Below are 26188 nucleotides of genomic sequence, written 5' to 3'. Positions count from 1 at the left end.
GAGTCATCATGTTTTACGACTGGAGGGGCCTCAGCTCTTATCTAGTGCAAATCCCTCCTTCACAGAGGAGATCATGACTTGCCTGAGGTCACACAATAAGTTCATGGCAGAGCCAAGGCAAGAGCCCCGACTCCTCACTGCAGTCCTACAACATCACTGTCCTAGGGTCATTTCTTGATGAAGGTGTGACCTGGTAGGAAAAGAAGAATAAAAGCAAGTGTAGTGGAAGAAGAGAACCAAAGATGCCCTGATAATCCAGAAACCGAATAATGAAACCCCAGGTCACGCAGATGTGACTGGATCACCAGTCAGGGGAGCCCTGACGATGTGAGCAGTGGGGATGAGCCCTGTTGAGTCCTCATGGGTCACCTGTTAAAGGCAGAAGGAGTGGGGCTGTGCTCATAGACCCACTCCCCACATGCTTCCATGGTGCCAGAGATCGTGATGTGCGACATGCATTATTTAATTGAATCCTGAAAACCACCTGTGGGGTTGGTGATAATTTCACACAAAGGAAACCTGAGGTTAAGCCCATTGGTCACACAGCTAGTATGGGGCAGACCTGGGACTCCAACAGGTTTTCTGATTATAAAACCCGAGCTCTTATAATGCCTCACCAGCGAGTAAGGTGCACTCAAGATTAATTTCCACCCAGTCTAGATTAACGCTGAGGTTTTTTTTTTTTAACTTCATCCACATTCATATCTTTACCTTCTCAATAAAACAATGCAATGGACACAGCAGGTCCAGCATTTCCACAGAACCTTAGCAGGCGATTTGTTGGCAACAGATAAAAGCCTTTAAAAGATAAAGACAAGGAACTCAGCCAGAGGTGCGGACTAACCCAGGGTTTCCAGCCTAACGCCCTGACACAACCCTCCTCCTCTTGAGATTCCCCTTCCGTCTTCTTTAATGGGCAAACCAGGATGGTCCACAGATTTTTTTTCCTTTTTTTGGTTCTAGCTGAAAGAACTCTGTTTACCACACAGATGTAGCGGTGACTACTTCCTCTTTGTGAGGAAAACTTCCATTGCTTTCTTTTTTTCCTTTCTCTCCTTCCTTCTTTTTCTTTTCCTCAAACTAAAAGCTGGAATCCTTCACTGACGTGCAAAAAATTTTATGCCAGTAGAAACCATTAACCCTGATGCCTGGCAAAAGAGAGGACACGCATTCTGAATGACATGATTCTTATTTTGTTATTAGATTAATTAAAGGGACTGGTGTAAATCCCTTGCACAGTGTGGGGAGAAGAGACTCTGACGGCTAATCTCACCACCATATGCTGTGGCACTTTGAAAACCGGGTAGGGCGACTTCAGCTTGGAATGTTTTTATGGCTAAAAATATAACAAAAAAACCAACTGCAGAATGAGTCATGCAGTAGCACTCAAGTTCACATTCTTCAGAAATTTCTGAACAAGATGTTTTCTGCCAGTGCCCCGACTCCACAAATGTCCACAAAATAAATCCCTGCCTCTGCTTTTTATTTAAACAACTAAAAAAAAAGGTGGGGGGAAGGTAATTAGGTTCATTTATTTTTTTAATGGAGGTACCGGGGATTGAACCCAGGGCCTCGTGCATGCTAGGCATGCGGTCTGCCACTGAGCTATAGCCTCCCTGCCTATCTTCACTTTTGAAAAAATATCAGGATGAGTCCACGGTTCTCACCACATGGATGCTGTGTGGACAATTACACCTTATTAAGGTGTATGGACAAGACATCTCATCTGTGACCTCTGTGCAAATGGAGTATTGCTGACTGTCCTGCAAGCATGACGGGGACAATTTAAGTGCTGTCCCTCACCCATCATCTGGATGCCTTGGGAGTCAGGAGTTGATGGGGAGGGTGGACTGGAAACCGCCCGGCCTTGGCTGGGAGTGGAGGTCCCTGAGGATGCTGGTGCCCTCCCTCTGTCCACCTGGGCTCCTGCCTCCTTCCCTGCCTGGTCGATCTCCTGGAACCAACGTTTTCCCTAGTCAACACTCCCTGAGTGTGAAGCCAAGGAAGAAGATTACTTACAATCTGTTGCCATGCCAACGTAGATGCATTTTTTAAAGCGACACTCCTGGCACTGATTTCTTGTCACTTTGTCTATGACACATTTTCCTTCATATTTACAGGAATAGGACGGATGGAGATTTTTCTGAATGGTTCTTCTAAAGAAACCCTACGTGAAAAAGAGAGACCCAAGACAACAGTTTCATATTTTCTAGAAATAAATGGCTCCAGCATTTTGTGTTTTCCCAACTGTGATGGATTGTTTTGGGCCCTGCCTGTGTTTGAGCTCGGCACTCAACCTATTCAAGTACAGGGCAGTCAGCCCAAAGGGGATCTAAGGAATTCTAGGTCTAAGGTGAAGGCGATGTCAGAGGCTCCAGAGTCAGCACCTTCTTGGCATTTATTCAAGGCTAATGGGAAAATCTAGTGTTTGCTTTTATGTTTTCTAAACGTTGAGTAATGCAAATAAATTCTATTATTTCACTTCATAGAGTGCCACAATTGTGTTGCTAATTAAGCTAGGAAGAGATTTGGTACACTTCATACTGGAGAATAAAAGAGCGGATACTGGTGATGCTCTATGTATTAATAATTTAATCGTTTAGTATTTAAATGGATGCATTAACTGCCTGTAGAGATTTAGTGTCATTCTTGTTTTTGACTCAAGATGGCCATGACCAGCTCAGCTAGCTCTTGAAACAACAGTACTTGGGGAGTAGAAAATTCCAGAGTCTACCAAATGCTTCCCAGAGCTCAGCGCACTGGCGCTTTCATTTCCTAGCTCTGTTTTCCTGAGTATCCACAGACATGCGCCCTAGAGTTCCGTGGCTCTTCGTCTCTCAAGGCACGGGAATACGCCACCTGAGGATGCCATGCCATTCCAGGCTTCAGCGACTTGCATGACATCCTCAAGGCTGTGTCCTCTGAGAACCTTTCTGGGCACAATGCTTAAGTCTTAACTGCCCTAATGTCTTGTAGGACGGCGGAGAGCACTGACCGCGAGGGGTGCGCTGCAAGGTGCCACAGACCAGTCTGTCTCTCCTACAACCTTGTGAGGTAGGTACTCTTAATATCTCCATTGTGGGGATTGAAAAACTAAGCCTTTCACAGGTTAAATCACTTGCCCCAACTCACATGGGAAGTCCATGCTGGAACGCGACCTGGAACCCAGGAGGTGGACTCCAAATCATACTTACTCAGCTGCTTATAGGATAGAAACTGAGTCCAGTTTTACTGTATTATTTAAATATTTTAGATGAACATATTAGAAATAGGCCTCTCCCACCTACCCTTCCAAAAAAACACACTGTTTCATATTTTAGTAGACCAGCAAGGCAAAACAAATGTTGGAGGATGCTGTCCACCAACGCTGAAAGGGACCTCTAGCTTTGTTGCATAAATGGGACTGAAATGCTGGTCGGTCTAGATGAAGCCCAAATGTTTCTCCTGTTTAACCTGCCTTGGCTTCGATTACGTGTGGATACCATGTGCACAGTCCTCGCTCAGACACAGGCGCTCTTCCTTATAGTGAAAAGATCAAAGGCAGGGTCTTATATTGGGCAAAGCAGAATAAAAGGGAAACGTGACAGCAGTAACTGAAACTAATGGACTTGGTTTTGGGGCATGTGTGCAAATCCCGTGCCATTTCTGTTGCTCAGAAGAACTGTGATACTACATTTGGCTTTGCATCCTTAAACACCGAGTCCTTTAGTTTGAATGATGTTCATGTACTGCCATGAGATTCCCTAAAGCACATACGGGGAAAGCTGTTGACATGTTGGCAGTGTTTCCTAGGTGTTCAAGGAGGCCAATCCTGCCAAAGCTTGGCTGTCTTGGCCTGCACAGAGTGAGAAATGAACTTTCCGTGGACCTCCCTCCTCTACCCCTGTTCCCCTCCATCCATCCACTCTTCAAGGGTTATACTTGTCTTGAAAGACAGAAGAAACCCAGAGATTCTAGCAAGAAGACATATGTCACAGACAGGGAGGAGGCGGGGACAGGGTAGCATCCTCCTTCTGGAAGAGGCAACGTTTGCCTAGAGGTAGAAACACCAAAGTCCAGGGCCTCCAGTGAGCACGTTGACAGCTGCTATGAAGACGGAGAAATTATTACTTTGTCTAAAGTCAGGAGACCTTTTCTCCCTCATGCTCTAGCGCTGGCTTATGTTCTGGGGGCTGGAGCGTAGTGAGGGTCAGACAACACTAGGGAGAGAATGAGGTGATACACGGAGGTAAGGTTCATCTCTCCAGAAAGGATGCTCTGCGAACTTGCAGAAGAAATGAATTATTGGCTTATTTTGAAACCAGTGTTGTAGCAGCCCTGCTAGTTGTAGTGCTGTCTTTTCTGTGGCTTATCTTGGCTGACTTATCTCGGGCACTTCATGGACCAAATCCCTTTTAAGATGTTGGCCTCCTCTAAGCCATAATAAAAGCATATTTTGACACATGATGAGGGACCACCTCATTTGAGTATATATTAAAGATGGTAGGTCCCTCAATTTTAAAAAATGACAAAAATTGACTTTTGGACGTGAACTGAGAGAGAAAATATTTCACAGTCTACTTACAAAAAAAAAAACCAAACAAACAAACAAAACACACACACACACAAAACCCCAAAACTTTCCAGAGGTGAGCTGACAAAAGAGAACTGAATAGGGACATGTATTTCATTGATGATTTGTCGGTGAGCGGAGGTTTGGCTTTTATAAATCAGCATCAGACATGTTTCCTTGCATTTTGAGAAGAATTGGATCCCTTTGTTAGTGGTCCAAAGTGATGCACTAATCAGGGCTACAAGAGGCAGTCACCTTCCTAGTTCAATATTTGGGCAACTGTTACAAAAGCTTGGAGCCTGTCTTTAAAAAATGGTTTATGGTAGGGCAGTGTCAACATTCTTTCTACAAAAGATTCATAAAAACTGGCCCATCACAACTGACAAAGTACCTCCAAAAGATTTCCATCGTTTTCAGGGCAAACAGGGACAAAAAAAGATTCTCACCCTACACAGTTGCAAGTCTGGGGTAGAAATACTTTTAAATTACAGGGTTGAATAAATAGGATGTGGAGCGTAACATTTTTCATCTTTGACCACTTTTGCAAACTGTGTTTCACTGGAAAACCTCTTTCGTCTTTTTCCAAGACATTGTCCTTACATTAAATGATCTGCATAACTGCCCTAGAGAGACTTTTGATTTCATGATTGGGGTAGTCCTGGGAACAGGATTCTGATCTGAGACAAAGGTACCTCGGCTGAGAACTCTAGCTTTCTGCTCCCTGATTTATTCTTTCAAGTAAACCTCATTGAATCAGGCCCCAAACATCCTTGGGAGAGGAGGCTGGTGGATTTCTTGACCATCATGAAGACATACGTGAGTCAGGGACACCGGCTAATAGGCTTGATTCTCCTTTGTTTAAGTCAGTCACTAATAGGCATTAAGCCCTCTGTGAGGCACATGTGGTCTTTAGCGTTACTTTGGGAGCTGAGTTTTAAATGGAATTTTCATTAGAGCCTCTCCTAGAATTCAAAATTTATCATTAAAAACTGATTTGAAAGAATCTCAATGCTGCATAATCAGGTAGGTTAAAGCCTTATGAATTGGGGCTAATTTAGGGGGGAAAAAAGGCCCATTTGAATTCCTGAGCTTTTGGAATGAGAGAATGTATCAAAAATCATGCAGTTTTATTACTTTCAAATCAAGCCAATAAAATTGTGCTTTCAAGAGACAGTCTGCAAGTGTCTTAATTAATAAACAGGTGCAACTTATTTGTAATTAATTCCATTAAGCCCCTTAAGACATTATTTTCATAGACGTAACAGCAACCTTTAGCCCAATCTTTGTTAAAAGATTACAAACTCTAGATCGAAGGGGTCTGGATGAATGAAAACACACTACACCACATTCCAAAAAATAGTTGCCTTAGGACCTTAAAATTGACCTCTTTCCAATGGGTATATCATCTCAACACTTTAGCCGGCGGAGCATTTCCTAATTTCATGACAGAAAGTAGGGAATTTGCATGGAAAAACTTCCACTAGGGAAATGAGACAGAACAGCATGAAACCGAGCTAACATGTTGAGTTTTGGGGTTTGGGGTCAAAAGTTAGGAGAAAAGGCGGGTAGTTGGAGGAAGGAAAGGAGAAGAGAAGGTGTGAGGTGGGTGACAGAGGAGGGCAGACTGAATTGTTTTATAAATCTGAATACAATTTGTGCTCTAGGGTATGCATCTTGTGATAATTTAGTTTAAAATATAAAAGGCAAATAAAATGTTTTACACAAAAAAATTGAAGTCTTCTCTGACTTACTACCCTTTTTTTTAAAACATTAGCTGAACGCTGAGTATAGCATTCCTCGGGTTAAGCTTTGTTTACCTTTATGGTAGACTTTATTTTCTAGGCTAGATTGTTGGACCAAAGGATGTTTGCTAGAGACTCATCTCGCCCTTGACAATGAAGATGTCAGCAGGCGAGCTGAAGTTCACATTCAGGAAGCACTCTGACTGTGGCTCGGGGGTGGGTACTTGTCAAGTGTCTCCGGAAGGTGGGTCTGCAGAGCATGTAATTAGCTGAAGGATGACGGGAAATTACTTACTGGCTGCAGGCTGTACACAAAGCCAGTTTGGATAATTTCAGAACATAATTGAATCTAAGTAGCCTCAAAGATATATTCCCTAATGGAACCCTTAAAAGCGAGCATATTCACTCAGATTAACACGGGCAGAGCCCCCTGTCTCCTCAAACGCTGGAGATAAAACAGGGGGAGAGATGGCTGTTTCTGGGACAGTAACATGTTCTAACATATCTATGCACTTTTTAACTCAAAGTGAGAATTGTATTAATTTCTTTTCATTTGATCAGTTTTCTCCCTGTCTAAACAACCAGATGTCACACTCTCACAAAATTTCATTTAGTTGTTTTCGACTTGGGGAAAAACCAAAAATAAATTCAGTTCTTGAACATGCCAAAAAACGAAGAGGACAACCAGACACCTGATCACAGGCCTGTCGGAATGTGGTTCTGATTTGAACTTAACATTGCGGAGGAAGCCGGGGAGGGGCTGGGTCTGGGCTGAGCTCTGCGCTCACGGCCCTGGGTGGTTACCTTGCAGCCTTCACACGTGATGCAGCGGTAGTGGTAGCCGGTGGCCTTGTCACCACAGACGACACATAGCTCGTCCTTGTCTAAGTAACTGGGGATGTATCCTGTGAAGGAGGGAAAGAGGAGGAAAGTGAGAAAATTATATGTTAATGTCAAAGACACACCAGGGCCAGGAGGAAGATCAGGTGAGGGTAAGAGTGAGGTGGATGAGGGAGGGACAAGATCAAATTGTTTTATACCTTTTAATCCAATTTTTGCTTTAAGGTTTACATCTTGTGATCATTTAGTTTTAAATATAAGAGGTATTTCAGAAGTCCTTCCCTGACTTAATACACTTCCTCAGTATCTTATGTTTCTCTAGGATCTTATCTCACACCTAGAGTTCCTAGTAGGCTCAGGATTTCTGAATGCCTTAGAAATAGGTGTGCTCACTCTTGCTGTGCAGGTGGGAACAGGCCCAGAGACTGGTGGAGCCAGTGGGGGCAGCAGAGAGGCCGGGATTTGAGACACCTGGGGTGCTCTGGATCCTGGATAAGTCTCTTTCAAAGGCGTATTTCTGAATTTGTTCTTAGGAGACTTGATCCACTTTGGAATCAGTAAATTCAGAAAACTTTACAGCTGGAAAGGCCCCCGGGAGAGCAAGGACTTCTGAGGTGCACTGACCCTCAGTGATTTGGCTCACACTAGAAATTAGCAGCAGAAGCTAAACCCAGATCTCCTGACTTCTATCCCTGCAGCGTAAGTTATGGTGGTCTTTCTCTACAAATAGACAGTTAGCTTCAAGTAGAATGAATAAGTCCATGAAAAAAGAAAAGTTTCGGCAAGCTTGTGATATTATGATAACACAAAACAACAGCCCCGAGTAGTGTGAAATAATACCGGTTCCATTTATTAAGAGAAAAAGGAAACCCAACCATGGTAACTCTCTGTATTAGTGTACTGTTAGTTTATTAGTTTCAATTCCCTGACCCAGGAAACAAAGTTTAAAAACACAAACAGAAACTGTCTGCTGCCCCGCTGTCTTTGCCTCCTCCCTCTCCCTTCGACATCACGTCCAAACACAAGAGACTGATTCCGAAGGGCAAGTTCAGTTTCACAGGTATCCACAGTTTACCATAGAAGCCCAGAGCTTTAGATAAGACCGAAAAATCAAAGCAAGGCCTGATTTGTTGGAATGTGGACAGGGAGAGGCTGAGAAAACAAAACCATTCTTTCTCCTGATGGTGGTCTTTACGAAGTTCTTTGACTCAGGAAACCCTTGCTGGTTTCAAAAAAGATTAGCCAGGCTGAGATGACGGATGAGTTGCTATATGTTTTACCATGACATTTCCATAGATCTTTCATTAAACTAGGTCACAGAGGGCTTACTTTTCAGGAAAAAAGTCATTAAGAAAACAGAAGAAAAATGAATCCTCTTCACAAGGACTTTGCTCAGACTCTATTTTAGAAAAATGTCCCTTTTGGGAGGGAGGCAAACGAGATCAAAGTGAGATTTGGAATGCACAGGATTATCTTTTTAAATATCACAGCTTTTCTTAGTTTACTTTTGCATCATGCAGACCATGAGTCACCTGTTGAGTGCACTTCAAGGGTTTCAAGACTCTCATCAGACATTTTTAAAAAGAGAATTCTGAGAGGGATGTGGGCAGAGAAAAAGGGGTTGGAATGATTTGTGTGTTCATCCAATCACTCATCTTCTCATGAGTTTAGAAAACATTTACTTAGAATCTACTGTGTGCTCAGTACTGTGCTTCGTACTGAGAATACAAAAACAAATAAGACCTGGTTTCTTTCTTTGGGAAACATATGTGTACATAACTAAGTTCTGTATTTCAGTGAGAGAAAAAAAGGTGAAGATGAAGGAAAGAACATGGAAAGATGCTCAACACCGTTGCAAGGAAATGCAAACCAGGATCACACCAAGATACCACTGACCATCCTTCTAGGAATGGTTATAATAAAAATGACACACAATAACAAATGTTGGTGAGGATATGGAAGAACTGGAACACTCATATATTGCTGGTAGGAATGCAAAATGTGCTTTGGAAAACAGTTTAGCAGTTCCTCAAAAGGTTAAACATAAAGTGATATATGATTGAGCAATCTGACTCCGAGATATAGACCCAAGAAAACTGAAAACGTGTCTGTACAAAAACTTGTATGTGAATGGTCAGAGCAGCATTACTCATAATGTTCAAAAGGTAGAAATAACCCAAATGTCCATCAAATGATGAATGGATAAATAAAATGTGGTATATTTGTACAATGGAATATTATTCAGCCATGAAAAGGAATGACATACTGTTATATGCTACGAGATAGATGAACCCTGGCGGAGGAGTGTATAACTCAGGGGTAGAGAATGTGCTTGGCATGCATGAGGTCCTGGGTTCAATCCCCAGCACCTCCGTTAAGAAAAAATTTAATCACCTCCCTCTCCAAACAAAAACAAACAAGAACAAAAAGATAGATGAACCTTGGAAACATGCAATGAAAGAAGCCAGAAACAAAAGGCTACATATTACATACTTCCATTTGTATGAAACATCTAGAATAGGAAAATCCACAGAGACAGAAATGAGATCAGTGGCTGCCAAGGCCTGGAGAGAGGGGACAATGTGTGTGGGGGTGACTATTAAAGGGTACAAAATTATTTTCAGGGTAATGAAAATATCCTGGGATCACACAGTGTTAATGGTTTACAACTGTGGATATACTAAAAACCATTGAGTGAAAAATCACTGTTTTGTATGAACACATTTTGTCCACTTTAAATGTGGGAATTTTATGGTATGTGAAATATGCCTAAATAAAGCTCTTATTAAGAAACAAAAAAATGAGGAACTATAAGAGGATGGTTCCCTTCAACACACATATATGTGGGTAGACTATGTGCCAAGGATCTAAAGACAACAAAGTTTTAATTTCTGGGGAAGCGCTTGGTGTTTTGGGGGAAAACAGATAATAATAGATCGTCTGCCTATAATGTGGTAGGTACTGGGACAGGGTATGTCCAAATCCCAAGGGGGAAGCTCTTTGAGAAGCCTTCTTGCCCCAGTCTAGGCTGGCTGCTCCTTTATCATCTACATCATAGCAACCTTTGAGCTTTTTCCTTCCTTACACCCCGATCTCTGATTCTCTCTAGGTTTTACAGTTCCAGCCAGAGGACAGGGATCATATTATCCGTGCTGAAGCCCCAGTGTTTAGCACCTGCTTCCTCTGACGGATGGCACCACAGTTTCTCAAGATCTCTGCTATCAGTTAATGGTGAAGAATGCAAGGAAGGAGAGTTACATCTGGAACCTGCAGGTGGCCAGACTTGAAGTCTGGAGGTCTGCCTGAGGAGGTGAAGATCTTGGCAAGGGTTTCTGAAAGAGGGGATAATGCAAATACATGGGCCCCAACTTCTGGCCTAATGAGAACTGCATTTAAAAGTTTGAATTTGGGGCCAGAAACCAAGATTCCACCCAAATTAAGACTAAGACATCCCCAAAGTTCATAGCAGCAGTATATACAATAGCCAAGACATAGAAGCAAGCTAAATGCCCATTGACAGATGACTGGATAAAGAAGCTGTGGTATATTTGTACAATAGAATACTACTCAGTGTTAAAAAAAAAAGTGATAAAATAATGCCATTTGCAGCAACATGGATAGGCCTGGAGATAGTCATTCTAAGTGAAGTAAGCCAGACAGAAAGAAAAATGCCATATGATATCACTTATATGTGGAATCTAAAAAAAAAAAAAAAAAAAGAGGACATTAATGAACTCATCTACAAAACAGAAACAAATGTGTAGACATAGTAAACAATCTTATGGTTACTGGGGGAAGTGGGTGGGAAGGAATAAATTTGGGAGTTTGAGATTTGCAAACATTAAACACTATACATAAAAATAGATTAAAAAACAATTTTCTTCTGTATAGCACAGGGAGCTATGTTCAATATCTTGTAATAAGCTTTAATAAAAAGAATATGAAAACGAATATATGTATGTATATGCGTGACTGGGACATTGTGCTGTGCACCAGAAATTGACACATTGTAACTGACTGTACTTCAATAATAATAAAAAAAAGACTAAGACATCCAGATTCAGGCTCATGTAAGACTTAGTGATCTGGGCAGAAATGAAAATCACTATGTTGGGGCCAGTTTGGTTAAGGTGCCATCACCAAAAGAAGAGATGTGAAGTCTGAATTTTATACAATTTGCTCACTTCTCTACTTTGGGCTATGGAAACCACTGTTCATTACACTCGAAAAGAGTTTTGGTTGCTGGTTAGGTTCCTCTTTACGTGATCATAAACCCGAAATCTCAAGGTTGTATACCACTGTCTTCTATGTAACTGACGGTGCTGTGACTCAAATTTAATGAGAAATACTAACAAAAGCTACAGGAAAACTCACCAGGCATTGATTTATTCCAAATACGATTTTGGGGAGTCCATCCATAAGAAGAAACAACATAAAAATTCCACGAGGGCTATGTGTCCAGAGAACTAACTAGTTATCAAGGGTGTAGAATTGGGGCGAGAGTCATAATGAAAATGGTCAGAAATATTCTGGATCTAACTAACATTTACCAATGAACTTCCAAGGTCAGTTGTTAAGAATCAAAAACAATGTGTATATTAGTCCCTTACAAAGTCCATATTTTTAAAAATAAAAAATGACATAAGGAATAGGATTCATTGTAGAAAAACTGAAAGACATAAATTAGCAAAAACCAAATTTACCTATCAACTTTCTACCACAGAGATAGGAAGCAGCATTTTGATGTTTCCACATCTTAGATTAGTATGGTTGTGTGTGCACATGTGCTCATGTGCGTATTGAAACACAAACTTACGAAACACGAAGGAACTTTTAAATAACAAAGTGACCCAATTACTAAAACATGCACCTTCCTGGTAAAGGCAGATGGAGACTATGTCTTCATGTTGTTGGGAAAGCTACATCTTTTTTTCAAATTAAATTTTTTATTGACGTATAGTTGATGTATAATATTATATAAGTTACAGGTATACAATACAGTGATTAACAATTTTTAAAGGCTATATTCCATTCATAGTTATTATAAAATATTGGCTATATATTCTCCACATTGTACAATATATCCTGGTAGCTTACTTTATATCTAATAATTTGTTCCTTTTATTCTCCTGTTCCTATGTTTGCCCCTCCCCTTTCCCTTTCCCCACTGGTAACCACTGGTTTGTTCTCTGTACTTGTGAGTCTGCTTTTTTTTGGTTATATTCATAAGTTTGTTGTATTTTTTAAGGTTCCACATATAAGTGATCTCATCCAGTGTTTGTCTTTCTCTCTCTGACTTATTTCACTTGGCATAATGCCCTCCCAGTCCATTCATGTTGTTGCAAATGGCAAAATTTCATTCTTTTTTATTGCTGAGTAATAGTCCATTGGTACACACACCACGTCTTCTTTACCACTCATCTGTTGATGGACACTTAGGTTGCTTCCATATTTTGGCTGTTGTAAATAATGTTTCTATGAACATTGGGGTGCACGTATCTTTTAAAATTAGTGTTTTTGTTTTTTTCAGATATATACCCAAGAGTGGAATTTCTGCATCATATGGTAGCTTTATTTTTAGTTTTTTGAGAAACCTCCATACTGTTTTCCACAGTAGCTGCACTAATTTGCATTCCCACCAACAGTGAACCAGGGCTCCTTTTTCCCCACATCCTCACCAGCACTTGTTATTTGTGTGTTTTGTTTTTTTTTTTGATAATAGTCATTTTAACAGGTGTTAGGTGATATCTCATTGCAGTTTTGATTTGCATTTCCCTGATGATTAATGCTGTTGAGCATCTTTCTTGTGCCTCTTGGCCACCTGCATAGGAAAGCTGCATCTCGACCTATGTGTGATAGTCCCAGCATGATGTATTTTCCCCAGCTTTCATCTTTGCAGATACATTTTTTTTAGGCTAATAAACTATGCTGTCATTTTATCAAGCATATTATAATGATAGCAAACTCTGTCTGTTGGTCCAACAAAGGACTTGGAAATTTTTTTTAGTTGACACTTGGCAATGTCTGATTAATTGCTAAGTATTATTTTGCACTGTGAAATAGGTCAACACGTTATGTAAAATAGGTCAACATGTTAAAATATTACTAACATTATTTTTTTACCTTTTTTTGCTAGGAGCTTAATTACGATATAATTCATATCATACAAGTCAACGTTTTTTGATGTATTCAGAGGGTTGTGAAATCATCACCACACGCAATTTCAGGACATTTTCATCAACCCCAAAAGAAACCTTTGGAAGTCACTCCCTATGCCTTCTGTCCCTTCCACTCTTTCTGCTCTAAGCAAGCACTAATCTACTTTCTGTTTCTACAGATTTGCCCATTCTCGGATGGAATTATACAATATGTATTCTTTTGTGACTGGCTTTTCACTTAGCATAATGTTTTCAATGTTGATCCGTGATGTAGCTAACATTAATTTAAAAAAAAAAACCGTGATTCTCAGAGGGACTTGGTATGTGGAAGGGGAAAGTTGTGTACATTTGCGCTAGGAATCACACAACAGGCCGTAAGCTTGGCTTCTTGGTTTGCACTGAATGCAATTCACTTGGTTTCCCACGAATAGGTAAAATCAGAAGGCTGGCTAGTTTAACTCTTCTGAGTGAATTATGAGAGCATCTCAGGTCCTAGGAGAAGAAACACTGGCACCGCTTGTCACCTCGGCAGACATGGTCCTCGGGCCTAGAATATACAGCAGACCGATCTTGATGGCTGCTGTAAAGTGGAAGGAGCAGCCCAGGCGGGTGGTCCAGGGGCAGGGAGCGGAGCTGCGCTCAGAGACCATTTCCCACCTGGCTAATCTTACCGTCTGTGTAAGACCACGAGTCTCACACAACCTGTCCCGGAATCTAAAAGGAGCAGTGGTTACCACTGGTGGTGGGAAATGCTTTGGGCAGTTAAGAGAGGTGCTGATTCACGGTGTGGAACTATCAGCTTAGACTCAGCAAAAAACCCTGAGTGGTTTGGGTCAGGTGATCGGATGAGAATATAGTCTCACAGCCCTAAGGAGGCTAGACCATTAGCATGTTTAGTTATCCTTCCAATTTTATGTGGCACGTCCTCAGTTCATCCCACAGCTCAGGCCCTTCTGATTTAAGTCCCCCCTGTCCCCTACTGGCACCTTCTTCCTGATGTCATTTCTTTATATACTTAAAAAATCTTAAACAACTCATCTCTTAGCCTTTTCTCAAGATACAAATCATGATTCTTTTTACTTTTAATTCTTGGTATTAGATACCAAGTCTTCCATCAGTTAATATTTAGCCTTCTAATAAATACTATTTTCATCCATCCATCCATTTGTTTAACAACCATGTATGACCTACTGTATAAGACACGGGGTTCAAACTCAAAGCAGCATTAACTTTAAAGGCATTCTTTCATGCACCTGCGAGTCTCCAGCAGAGCTGCCCAGAGGCTCCCATTCATGAAATCTTTCCTCAGAACAGCACCGTCTTTCTGCTCCCTGCCGTGTCCTCACTGAGCATCTCTGGTTTACACCTTGCCCTCTGGCTGGCTGGGGGGTGAATACACCCAAGTCCCAAGCCTTCAAACTCTAGAGCCCTGAGGGGCTGGAGGGAAAAGGAGGCGGAAGGAGAACCTGGTCAGAGGTGTTGACCCAGAAGAGGAGAGACAACGTGATGACAAGGAACTCTGGGTTTCTTGGGGCAGAAAATGGGGCAAAGCAAGTTTTAGGTTATTTCTTCTCACTCAAGAATTCCTGAAATTAAAATATATGATTTTTAGGGCTAGGCTTGGGCATAACACAGGTTCACACACAGGAAGTCCCTTACTAACCTTCCTTCTCCCTGTCCCGATAGACTCTGACCCAGAGGAGCTGACGTAACCTTTCAATCTACAATTAGAGGTAAAACATTTGAAGATGCAAATTACTAGGAAAGGGAAAAGACCGGCATGGTGAGTCAGTCAAAATTTTAATCAAAAGGCCACACACACAGTCTGCAGTGTTTAGCTTTCAGAGTGTTTAAAAATCTCAGCCAATTTTTAAAACCAGGATTTCATATAAAACCCAGATTTCTTGCCTCGTGTGAAAAGAAATGGGAAGATCTGGCAATACTGAGCCCAGATTCTCACAGGGCGACAATCAACTGGACTGACAAGGGAGGCCACCTCTTAGTAAAGAGACCTGCTTCTTGCACCAGCACCACGCCCTGGGGGGCCCCAACTCTGAGCCCAGAGGTCAGTTGCCCTTTACATTAATTCTTGCATTGTCTCTTTACACGTAAAGAAATATTTCACAGAATTTTTATCTTTGTCAAAAGGGGGGAGGCAAAAGTCATTCAAAGAAAAATGAAATAATGTATTTCTTTTTGGAGGTGAAAATTCTTACAACATATAAACAATGTGTGATGGTTGACAGATTTAATCAAGTGGTCCTTACGAAACAACTGTGCCTCTCTCGTATTCATGTCGGCTCTCTGGTGCTTGTAGGCACTGGAGTTTCAGACCTCTGGTACTAATGAGATCATTTCCTGTTTTAAAAGAGGGGCTGGGTTAGCAAGAAGGAAGGTCAAGTGTATTAGAAGAGTGGGTATGGGGCAGGGAGCACAAAGGGCACCACAGCTGCCTCTGATTTTGCTTTCAGAGTCAATTTGTGGCACTGGGCTTGCACAGAAGCACCCAGGGTTATTTCATGCCCTGCATGTTTGAAAAAATGGGCGTCTTTTCTTTATCTGAGAATCCATTCGGAATGAGGTTCAAGGCTGTGGCTCTAAAAATGTGGGCTAGTGGCTCTTCAACCTGGTGTCACATGAAGAGAAGGGGCAGTTGCATTTGTCACCAGGAAAACATCACTGTCATTACAAGCTGTGCTGGTCTCCCCAAAGGTGTCCCTGCAGGCTCGGTAGATATGCACGTCACAGGGTGGGAAGACAAGGAGGTTACTGCCTTCACGTGCTTATGATCTAGACAAGAGTGGATATAATCAAGTCTCTATGATGAGGAGAACCCCATCCAGACCATGGGAATTATCCATGACACACACATGTAACTAGCATGTTGTGTGTGTATATATATACACACGTATGTTCAAGCATATTCCAATTTGAAACAACTCAATATAGAAAAATCTAAACTCTTCAGTTTGAAAGCTGAGGAAGGATTTTTCACATTACAAAAAATCAGTTAATTCAGATGTTCTCTAAATATTAAGCTCTTTTAATGCAGTGGTTCTCAACTGAGGGTGATTTTTGCCCCCCAAAGGGACACTTGGCAATATCTGCAGATTACGTTGGTGGTCACAGCCGGGCGAAGGGTGAGGGTTGCATGCCACTGGTGTGTGTGCGTAGTGGCCGGGGTGCTGCTAAACACCCCACACAGCACAGGACATCCTGCAACAGAGAATACCTGGCCTCAGAAGTCATTAGTGCCAAGATGGAGGAACTCGGTCTAATACACATTATATATGATTTACTTTCTTCCAAAAAAAAAAGAGGTAATTTACACCAATGATTCAGCACTATTGTATTAAGCAAGGGATACCAGTCTTTGAAGTCAGGTCCAGTTGGGAGTGGGGCTTTTGTAGTGAATATGGTGCTGGTTAAAATAGAAAAGGCTGATGGGATGGGAGATGAGTTGGTCACCTGAAGGGATGCCGGCTGAGAAAGGCAGGGCACACACTGGGGTGCGGCTGGCAGTGGGTGGTGGCTGGGAAAAAAGTGTCATTGGTTCCGGGATGGGGCAGAGGGCAGTATGGCAGAGAGAGGAAACTGGCCGAAATTTCTGGAACAGACAGTGTGAGCGGAAGCACAAAACCAGAATCAAAATGGGACTCTCTAGGGTAGCAAAGAGTTGTGGAGTTAGTGTTTGATCCAACAGGTCATGAGCGTTGAGGAGGAGCCCTGTGGTGGGTGGAGAGGGCAGGCAAGAATGGAGTGCCTGGAAGAGGAAGACCTTGGGGGTGGGGATCTGCAGAGAAGAGGACAGGACAGCGTGGCAGGAAGAGTCTGCAGACAAGGGACAGGGCGGGTGGAGCGAACCCTTGAAAGCATGTTCTGGGAGTCTCCTGGAGACCTGAGGAAATTCTCTAAAGCAGCTGGTCCAGAGGGCGCTGAGCTGAGCATGGTACCAAGGACAGCGCATGGAAGGGCAGCAGTCACGGGAGTGGGAAAGGAAGGATGCAGATCCCGAGTGAGCACTGGCACGTAGTACTGTCGCCAGAGACTAACAGTTTCTTGCCTCACGCAGGAAAGAATTCAAGAGTGAGGTTTAGTAAAGTGAAAGCAAGTTTATTCAGAGAGATGCACACTCCATGGATCATAGAACGTGGGCCAGCTCACTCAGAAGGGAGAGCGGCTCAGGAGACAGACACTCCACAGGCAGAACGCGGGCCATCTCCAAAGGTGAGAGGGAGAGAGACCGAGAGGTGTGGGGGCTTTAGTTTGCAGTAAAAGCAGATCCACACTCCATAGACAGAGTGCGGGCCATCTCAGAAGGCAAGAGAGAGTGACCACAAGGTGGGGAGTTGTCAGTTTTTATGGGCTCCGTAACTCCATATACTGAGTAGGAGGATTACTCCAACTGTTTTGGGGAAGGGGCAGGGACTCTGGGTGCTGAGAGGCACTTGCATTTAACCTTTTGAACAGTCAATGTGTTTTGTATTAAAAAAAAGTTTCTAAATGGTTCTATTGTTTCCTGGAGTGGTGTTCGCTCTTAATACTATATGGGTGGCAGTGCCCGTTTGAAATCCTAACCTGATATCAGCATCCTTACAATTACAGAAGCATTGCAGAAACACCTGCAGTTGCATTAACCTCGTAAGAATTAAATTTTAAAAACATGATGCCTGCAACACTGAGTTCTTTGAATGGACTGATCAGATATGTGTTTAAATTAAACCAGTTCAAATAGAGAGGAAGAGTAGGGGTGGGAGAGAGTGGGGAAGGAAGAGGACGACCTAGGGAGGGAGCCGAAGAGGGGAAGCCTGCAGAGGAGAGAGACAGAGAAATTGAAACACTGCGATTGTTTCATATTCAAGTTCGTGGTTGGGAGTGATTATGGCAATGGACTCATAAAATTTCCCCTTTTTTGTTTCCTTTCCTGCCTTCCTCTCACTGGTCTGAGTGTGATCCTAGGGTTTAAGGATAGTTGTTTCTTGGGTAACATGTTTTTTTCCCCTGAGCAGACTTTGGAACCTCCCATTCCCAACTCTACTGTATAGCAAACCCTTCTTTAACTTTATTTTTTATTATCGTTTTTTAAATTGAAGTACAGTCAGTTATGATGTGTCAACTCCTGGTGTAGAGCATAATGTCCCAGGCATGCATATACATACACATATTGGTTTTCATATTCTTTTTCATTAAAGGTTATTACAAGATATTGAATATAGTTCCCTGTGCTCTACGGAAGAAATTTGTATTTTATCTGTTTTTATATATGGTGGTTAACATTTGCAAATCTCCAACTCCCAAATTTATCCCTTCCCACTCCCTTTTCTCCTGGTAACCATATGATTGTTTACTATGTCTGTGAGTCTGTTTCTGTTTTATAGATGAGTTCATTAGTGTCCTTTTTTTTTTTTTCCTGGATTCTGCATATAAGTGATATCATATGGTATTTTTCTTTCTCTTTTTGGCTTACTTCATGTAGAATAACGACCTCCAGGTCCACCCATGTTGCTGCAAATGGCACTATTTTATTCTTTTTAATGGCTGAGTAGTATTCCATTGTATAAATATACCACAATTTATTTATCCAGTCATCTGTCAATGGACATTTAAGTTGCTTCTATGTCTTGGCTACTGTAAATAGTGCTGCTATGAACATTGGGGTGCATGCATCTTTTTGAATTAGAGTTCTTTCCAGACATATACCCAGAAATGGGATTGTTGGATCATATGGTAAGTCTATTTTTAGTTTTTTGAGGAATCTCCATACTGTTTTCTGTAATGGCTTCTTTAACTTTAAAATAGGCCAAGGAAATTCTAATTAGAGATCATATTTCTTTGGGGCTTAGCTCTTGTTTTTAATCCAATGCTCTTGATGTGGGTCACTTCAAACATCCCCCACTTTACCATTTCATTTCCATTTCTAATGTCTACACACTTATTCACATGCAGTCAAGAGAGCTACAGAGTGTGAAAAAAAATTTAGATTTAGATTCCTGACAAGAGACAGAGGGGGCAGTGAAAGCAGATACAGAAAGGACAGCTCTGTGTGGAGTTTCTGCTTTGGTTATTAGTTTTTCTTTCTGTAATACTAGGAACGTGGCTGTCGAACAAGCACATGTGCCATCGAAACCCCGAAACTGAACAGGACACACATACCCCATCCTTGATCTTGGCTCAAAACCAGGAAATACTCTCTCTCTTGGACATGATAACCAGCTTCGATGCAAGCATACGAGGTTACTTTTTGGACATGCAATTCCTATAAAGATGGTACGGAGGATGTCAAGCAAAGGGTTCTGTTAAAACAGACCCAGAGACGAACTGGCCAAGCTGCCCGCAGTGCGGCCAGACTCAAGCTGTTTGGGGACTTTGGAATGTAATTGGAATTTCTGGTGGAAACAGCCAGCATCCCCCGCCAGAAAAAAAAAAAATAAAGAAAAAGATATCAGCTTTTAGCTATGCTGAAATCTCGGCCACAAAGGAGAAGACATAGCACCCTGGCTGCCAAAGCCCTTCCCCTTGGTCTCATTTCCAAACTGCCTCTCCCCTGACTCCTGAGCTGGGGCCAGGGAGGAAGTGCGGGGCGGAGCCCACTGTGTGGGTGATTTTAACATAACAAATCACCGCTTCGCTACTTGAAAGACAAAAAAAATTAGGAGCTCCTATCTTCTGAGTGATTTGCTAGAGTGCTTTTTATTTGTCCATCACTTTTAAAAATTTAAAAAAAATGTGTTTTCTCGCATAGTATAAGAAAATTGACAGATATCACATTCTGCATTCCAGCCCCTCTTAATGTGGAAATTACACTGCCCCTTCCTCCACCCATTCCTAAAGTCTTTTAAACAAAAGTTTGATTCAAGCAGCTGAATTCTGACTCTGAATTCATGTTCTTAATACTTCAGGAGCTTGGTAACTTTCCCCCCTCTGGGCTATAAATGTAAAAACATCAGAAAACAACACAAAGAGAATGCAGTCACTCCAAAATCTACTATTAAGATAACCAGTCTTGTCACTGGGCTTCGTAGCCTTCCTTTATTTCGTCTCTGTGTACTTCTAACATACTTTTTTTTTTTTTAAAACAAGATTACAATCATTCTCTACATACTAGGAAACTCCAATTAAAGGCTGGAGAATAAGCCACCCTTAAAAAAATGATGAAAAAGTTAAGACAGCTGCATTATTGAAGAGTTTACAGAGCAGGAGTGACAGCAGAGGCGCAGATGAAGCAATTATGAATTTCATGAAAATGGATAAAAATCCAATTGGAATAATGAGGCCTGCCCCACTGAACACCTGTTTATAGTCTTAATTTTGCCTTAAGGAGATATTACTAATGTCCGCCAACAACAACAAAAATCAATGATGGATCAATATGGATAAATGTGTTGGGTACGACCTTTTGTCCTAAGAGACAGTTAACAGCTGGGTTTAGTTTTACTGGGATTTACTTAAAGACGTGTAACAGTAAATAATGGCGCGTTTAAGAATATTTGCCTGCTTTGATTTAGTGAGTTTGGCAGGTGGCAGTGGCCTTTCAATGGCATATGGCTTTGAGAAATTACATCAATATATGCATACAATGTGTCTTAGCCTCCAGTTCATGCGTCAAGTTAATTAGGAGAGAATCGCTCGTTTAACATTTTATAAGTAAATATTCTCTAGGGCTGGTGGAAGAAAACGTGGTGAAATGACAAAAGAAAAAAGAGTAAAAGCTTGCAAAGTTTTGCAAGAATTTTTAAGAATAGCATAATGGCCAAATACAGAGACGGACCAATATTTTCTTGACATCCTGCAACATTATGAACGGCATATTTAGGCATGTCCAATGAGGCAATGTTAACTTTTTTTCAAAGGTAAATTACTTGTAAGTATAATATTAAATGAAATAGAAAGCACATATTCAATCTGTCTGAAACGTTCCCATTAGGGGTCTGATATGGTGTGCCCCTTGTAATAACGAGAAATTCTGATGCTTTTTGAGAGGGTGTGTAGCTCAAGGAAAACGCAGATGGACGACTCTGAATACGTTTTATGTTGTTGTAATTCCCTTCACATTTCACATGTGAAAGTTACAGACTAGCACAGAAAATACAAACACTGCATGTGATCAAAACTAAAAGGGATATTAGTTGTAGTTTGTTTTCTTAGATTTGGTTTAATTGTTTTCAAAACTGGCTACTTTTAATTGTGGCGTCACAGTTAGAAAAGCCAATGATAATTTTTACAGGAGCCACAAGCAAATAAACCACATTATGTTTCAGGATAATTTCACAGAGAAATTCATCTTTGAAGATCAAAGGGCATTGCATTCTTGCAGATTATAGAAACCTATACATTTGGTTTCCTTTGCAATATCCTGTAGACTGTACACAGAAAACAAACAAACAAACAAGCAAAAAACGAGGTCCTGGCATATTTGCACTAGAATTTAAGCTATTTTCCAAAACATTTCTATCCGGCAGTTGCTTTTAAGTTCTTTGAGTACTTCCTGTTTGCCTCTTTTATTTATTTTCTGGTAATACAAGACAGGCTCTACTGATAGAAAATTAACAGCACTGGAAAGCCACAGTGCCCTTTAAAATAAATGGCTATTGAACTTGTTTGAATATTGGATATTTTGAGAGATGTTTCAGTTTCCTTTGCTGTGATTTGCAGACACGTTCAACTTTAGGGACACAATGGCAAGACAAATGCATCAGTTTCTTTTTGAGTTTTATATTCTTACAGCATGTACAAGCAGCTTCCTTCCAGCGTACGTGGCTACGTAAATATACTAAAAAGAACTTTTACAAATCCCGACATATCAGCATTAGTGCACTGGCCAAAAACAAACAAAAAAAATCGCTAAAATATTTTACCAGTTGGCTACAATAAACTTTTAATATGAAGTGCCAAGAAACGGTCAGATGAGTTTTTAATCTGAACCCGAGCTGAGGAGAATGATTGCACTGCAAATGCCACCGTGCCCGTCCACCGAGCAGCAGCCTTTGCATGTTTTCTTTAGCAAAGAAGCTGCCGATCTTCACTTTGGGCAGGTTATATCCACACACGCATACACGCAGACTACCTGGATGTGTCTACACACAGCTTCCAAACCCAAACCAGCTTGCATCGAGGAAGGAAAAAAGTGCTTGGAAATCCTTGCCGGCCACAGACCCCTTTCAATCACTTAGCAACCTCTCTTTACTGCTATTTTAAATGTCAAACGTTCAGCCTTCAAAGTCAACGATTTGACGAAGCCCATGCAAACCGCAACTTGAAAACACCACGGAAAGCCACCCGGAAACTTTGACCAAATGGAAGGAAAATGGTCCCTACCTTTTTTTTGAGAGGACGATGGCGACTGCCCTTGAGAAAAAGTAGGCTTTTCTTCAGGGAAATATTCAGGTTGGCTGTATTGATTCAGGGCCATGTCCAAGTCAGAGTCCTTGCTTTTCAGCAGGTTTCCAGGGTAACTACAGGTATAAGGCTGATTCACTGCCCAGGCCTGTTCCATATATATGTTGTTACTGGGCACAGCCTGAGCGGTGCAACCACTGTAACCTGGACTATCTTCGAAATACGCGTAATAATCAGTGGCCTGCATGTAGCAGTTGCTGCCGGCAGCTGGGTGTACCTCGTACAGTTCTTGCAGGCAGTAGTTCATTTTGCTCCCCTGGTTCAGTTTCTGCTTTACGTACACACGCACGCTATGCATGCATCGCCGGCCCATACACCCCGGGAGCCGGGCATATGCAGCGAGAAGCGTGCATCCATACACATGAAAGGAGAGGACAGATGAATAAACACCACCAGCAGCACGGCGACCCAGCCCGCGGTACCCGGGGATGGCACCTGATGTGCTAAAATCCTATTTAGATCGAGGTGTCTTTGGAGCTCTCCTGCCATTCAGACATATCGGAAAGCAGATTTCTGACTCTCCAAGGTCTTAAGCTGCGAATGCAGCTAATTCCTGGGGAAGAGGGCAGGCAGGTAGGGACGACCTCCGCCCCGGCCTGAGGAGGGACAGCAAGGAAGTCCCTGTTACTCCGAAGCTGGGAAGATTTGTTTTATATGCTGTTTTTTAACCCCTTTCAACATGATTAGAAAATGATTACTCACTGTTATGTCATTTCAGCTGACAACTTAAGCATGAAACATTATAAAGACATCTCAGAGAATATCCTTGGATACACCGAAAATCCTAAAATCAATAATCTAGTTTATTAGCACGGGCCAGAGAAAATCCAGCAGTAACAGGCCTGATGACTGACTCCAGGATATTAATCTAGTTGCACAAATGGTAGAGGTTACATCTGTTGTTGAATGTCACCGATTGGCTTCTTCTAAAGCAGGATCCGACCATCTTCCTAATGACACACAGGGCCCACAGGTTTTTAAAACACGCCAAGGAACAAAGAGAGAAAGCAAAAAAACCGGGCCAAGGAAGGCACGTCTGAAAATGCCACTGGTGCTGGCGGGCGAGTTCTCTTCCGCTCCCTTGCACTTGATGATTTGCTACATCATTAGCCTAATCGACACGAGACCCTGAGCTTAGCCTCCCTTGGCTCATTCTGTCTTGGTTGTGTTTATAAGCACGAGGGGGAGAGCGTGCCACCCCCTTAAATAAGAACACCCCTCTGTCCGAGCAGTCCCCGCCTTCTCCTCGAGGTTAACAGCAGTCCTCACAGTAGCCTGTGGGGCACCGTGTACGACTATCATTTTATTCCCATTCAAATCTGCTTGTGAGATGATCTCGCGCTTAATTGTGGTTTAAGCAGCATTCACGTGTTTGACATTTAAAGAGAGTGATCCAAGAGGGAAAAGGAAAATCGCCATGTCTTTTCACTAAGTTCGAGCATAAATATCAAATATCAAGTCAGAGCACGAACGCCTGCTAGGACAGTGACTGACGGGGTTTCCTCCATGTGGATCAGCTGAGCACATGTGTTCTAGAATGTGATTCAGAAAGGGTGGAGGCTGCTTTCTTTGAAGGTAGAGGTTCTTTCTCTTTCCACTGGAGACCCGGTTTGCAGGGCTGGCCTCAGAGCGGGGGCGGGTAACATGTGCATTTGGGTTCCCGCTGGTCCCCGAGTGTGTGACCTGTTGGTATTTCCCTCCTCAGGGATCACAGACATTGTAATATTGTAATATTCAACAGTGAGACCTCCGCTTTGGACTCAAAGTTCCAGTCAACTGCAATGTGGAATTTTGGGGCAGGGACATAGGACCGGAGAAAGGAGGGTATTACAGTCATTCAGCAAACATCTGTGGGGCATCTGCTAAGTACAGAGTAGGGAGGTGGGTGGGAGCAGAGATGGCGATTCAAAGGGTCAACCACTGTCCCTGCCCCCGAGTGGCTTCATGGCAGGTGTATTCCATATACAGAGTCAGGTGGACCATTGCCACGCAAGGGAGCCTGTCAGGGCTGACGATTTCAGACCTGTAGCAACAGGGCCATCGATTCAAGGGAAGAAGGTTAAGAATTAGAGAACAAGCAACAGATGAGACAAGGTGACGGAGAAAAACCCAGGCAGACCCGCTGGACGTTTAGTAATGAGACTCCTTGAAAGACTGCAGTGGAACGACAAAGCAAGTAAGGGAATTTTCTCCACTTTGCTACATCTGAACCCAGAAAATGAAATGCGCCATCCTAGAAAGCATAAAAGTTACCATGAGGAGTGAAGATCACAGCTCACGTTATAACAGTGTCTTTACTCTCTGGTTACTCTTAAAACAAATAAAAGATTTATTCATAAGTGTTTTTAAGAACACACACACATCACATTACAATTCACATTTTCTCCCTACTGAAAATGTCAAAACATTTCATTGGAAGCAATGACTATTTTCTGAAATACCCGGGAAAAAGGATCCAGGCCTTATGTTTTTTTTTGCCTGATCTCATTTATTTATCTCCAATTTCCCCAAACTAATCTGAAAATTAACCTTTCAATAAAACAGTTTTCTTTCCTGGCAAACACATATGTTCCGAGGTCTCGCTCTCTCGTTAGAAGCTGCGTGTCAAATCCATCCAATTTTGCAGCTTTGCCGAGTCAGTGCATTTCCTGGCTCCTGATTTCACCGAAGGCACAAATCCAAGCAATTTCTCGCTTTTCACCAGTAACAGTATCCACGAAAGCCAGAATCTTAAGTTCCCTTACAAAGCAACACTTAAAAACAATTCTCTGAAATCTCTAAGCGGGCTGGAAAAGCCAGTGTTACTCTGTCCCAGACCTGGATCTACACGCTGTCGTGGAGAATGGCCCTTGCAAAATCTTTTCTTCCTCTCAGTTTTCACCAAACCTTTGAAAGACCCGCCGAGAGCCAGCAGCATTTTTATTGAATTAAACAATCCTGAATTCCCTCAGAAATCTTTGAGTAGGAAAAAAGCTTTGAAACATATGTAAGAGAACCCACTCCTCTGCTAACTTTTATCTCTTGGGGAAGATAGTACAAACGTTTCTGAAATGCACTCTTTCTTGTACCCATTGGGGATTACTCTTAAAAAAATTTTTTTTTTTTAAATTGAAGTGTAGTTGATTTACAATGTGTTAGTTTTGGGTGTACAGCAAAGTGACTCAATTATACACATACATATATATATTCTTTTCCATTATAGGTTATTACAAGATCTTGCATATAGTTTCCTGTGCTACACAGTAGGTCCTTGTTGTTTATCTATTTTATATACAGCAGTGTGTATCTGTTAATCCCAAATTCTGAATTTATCCCTCTCCCCCCACCCCTTTTCCCTTTGGTACCGTTAAGTTCGTTTGCTATGTCTGTGAGTTTATTTTCTGGTTTGTAAATAAATTCATTTGTATCTTTTTTTTTTTTTTTTGTAGATTCCCAAGTGGGGATACTTTTTATAAAGGTGTGAAACTCTCATTACTGTTAGCTGGAAATGAAGTTCAACG

The 26188-nt window shown here is 41.9% G+C and overlaps 1 protein-coding gene across 1 annotated transcript in view; it reads right to left on the bottom strand.

Moving 5' to 3' along the window:
- Nucleotides 1–26188, bottom strand: part of THRB (thyroid hormone receptor beta) — a 381609-nt gene that overhangs the window by 24311 nt on the left and 331110 nt on the right. Inside the window, 2 exon segments of the mRNA XM_032488494.1 lie at nucleotides 2020–2167; nucleotides 7099–7199. Coding sequence (XP_032344385.1) covers nucleotides 2020–2167; nucleotides 7099–7199 — 249 coding nt within the window.

The sequence above is a fragment of the Camelus ferus genome, chromosome 1 (assembly GCF_009834535.1).
Source record: "Camelus ferus isolate YT-003-E chromosome 1, BCGSAC_Cfer_1.0, whole genome shotgun sequence".
NCBI classification, from domain to species: domain Eukaryota; kingdom Metazoa; phylum Chordata; class Mammalia; order Artiodactyla; family Camelidae; genus Camelus; species Camelus ferus.
The sequence above is the reverse complement of the archived record's forward strand: the minus strand, read 5'-3'. Positions and strand labels throughout refer to the sequence as shown.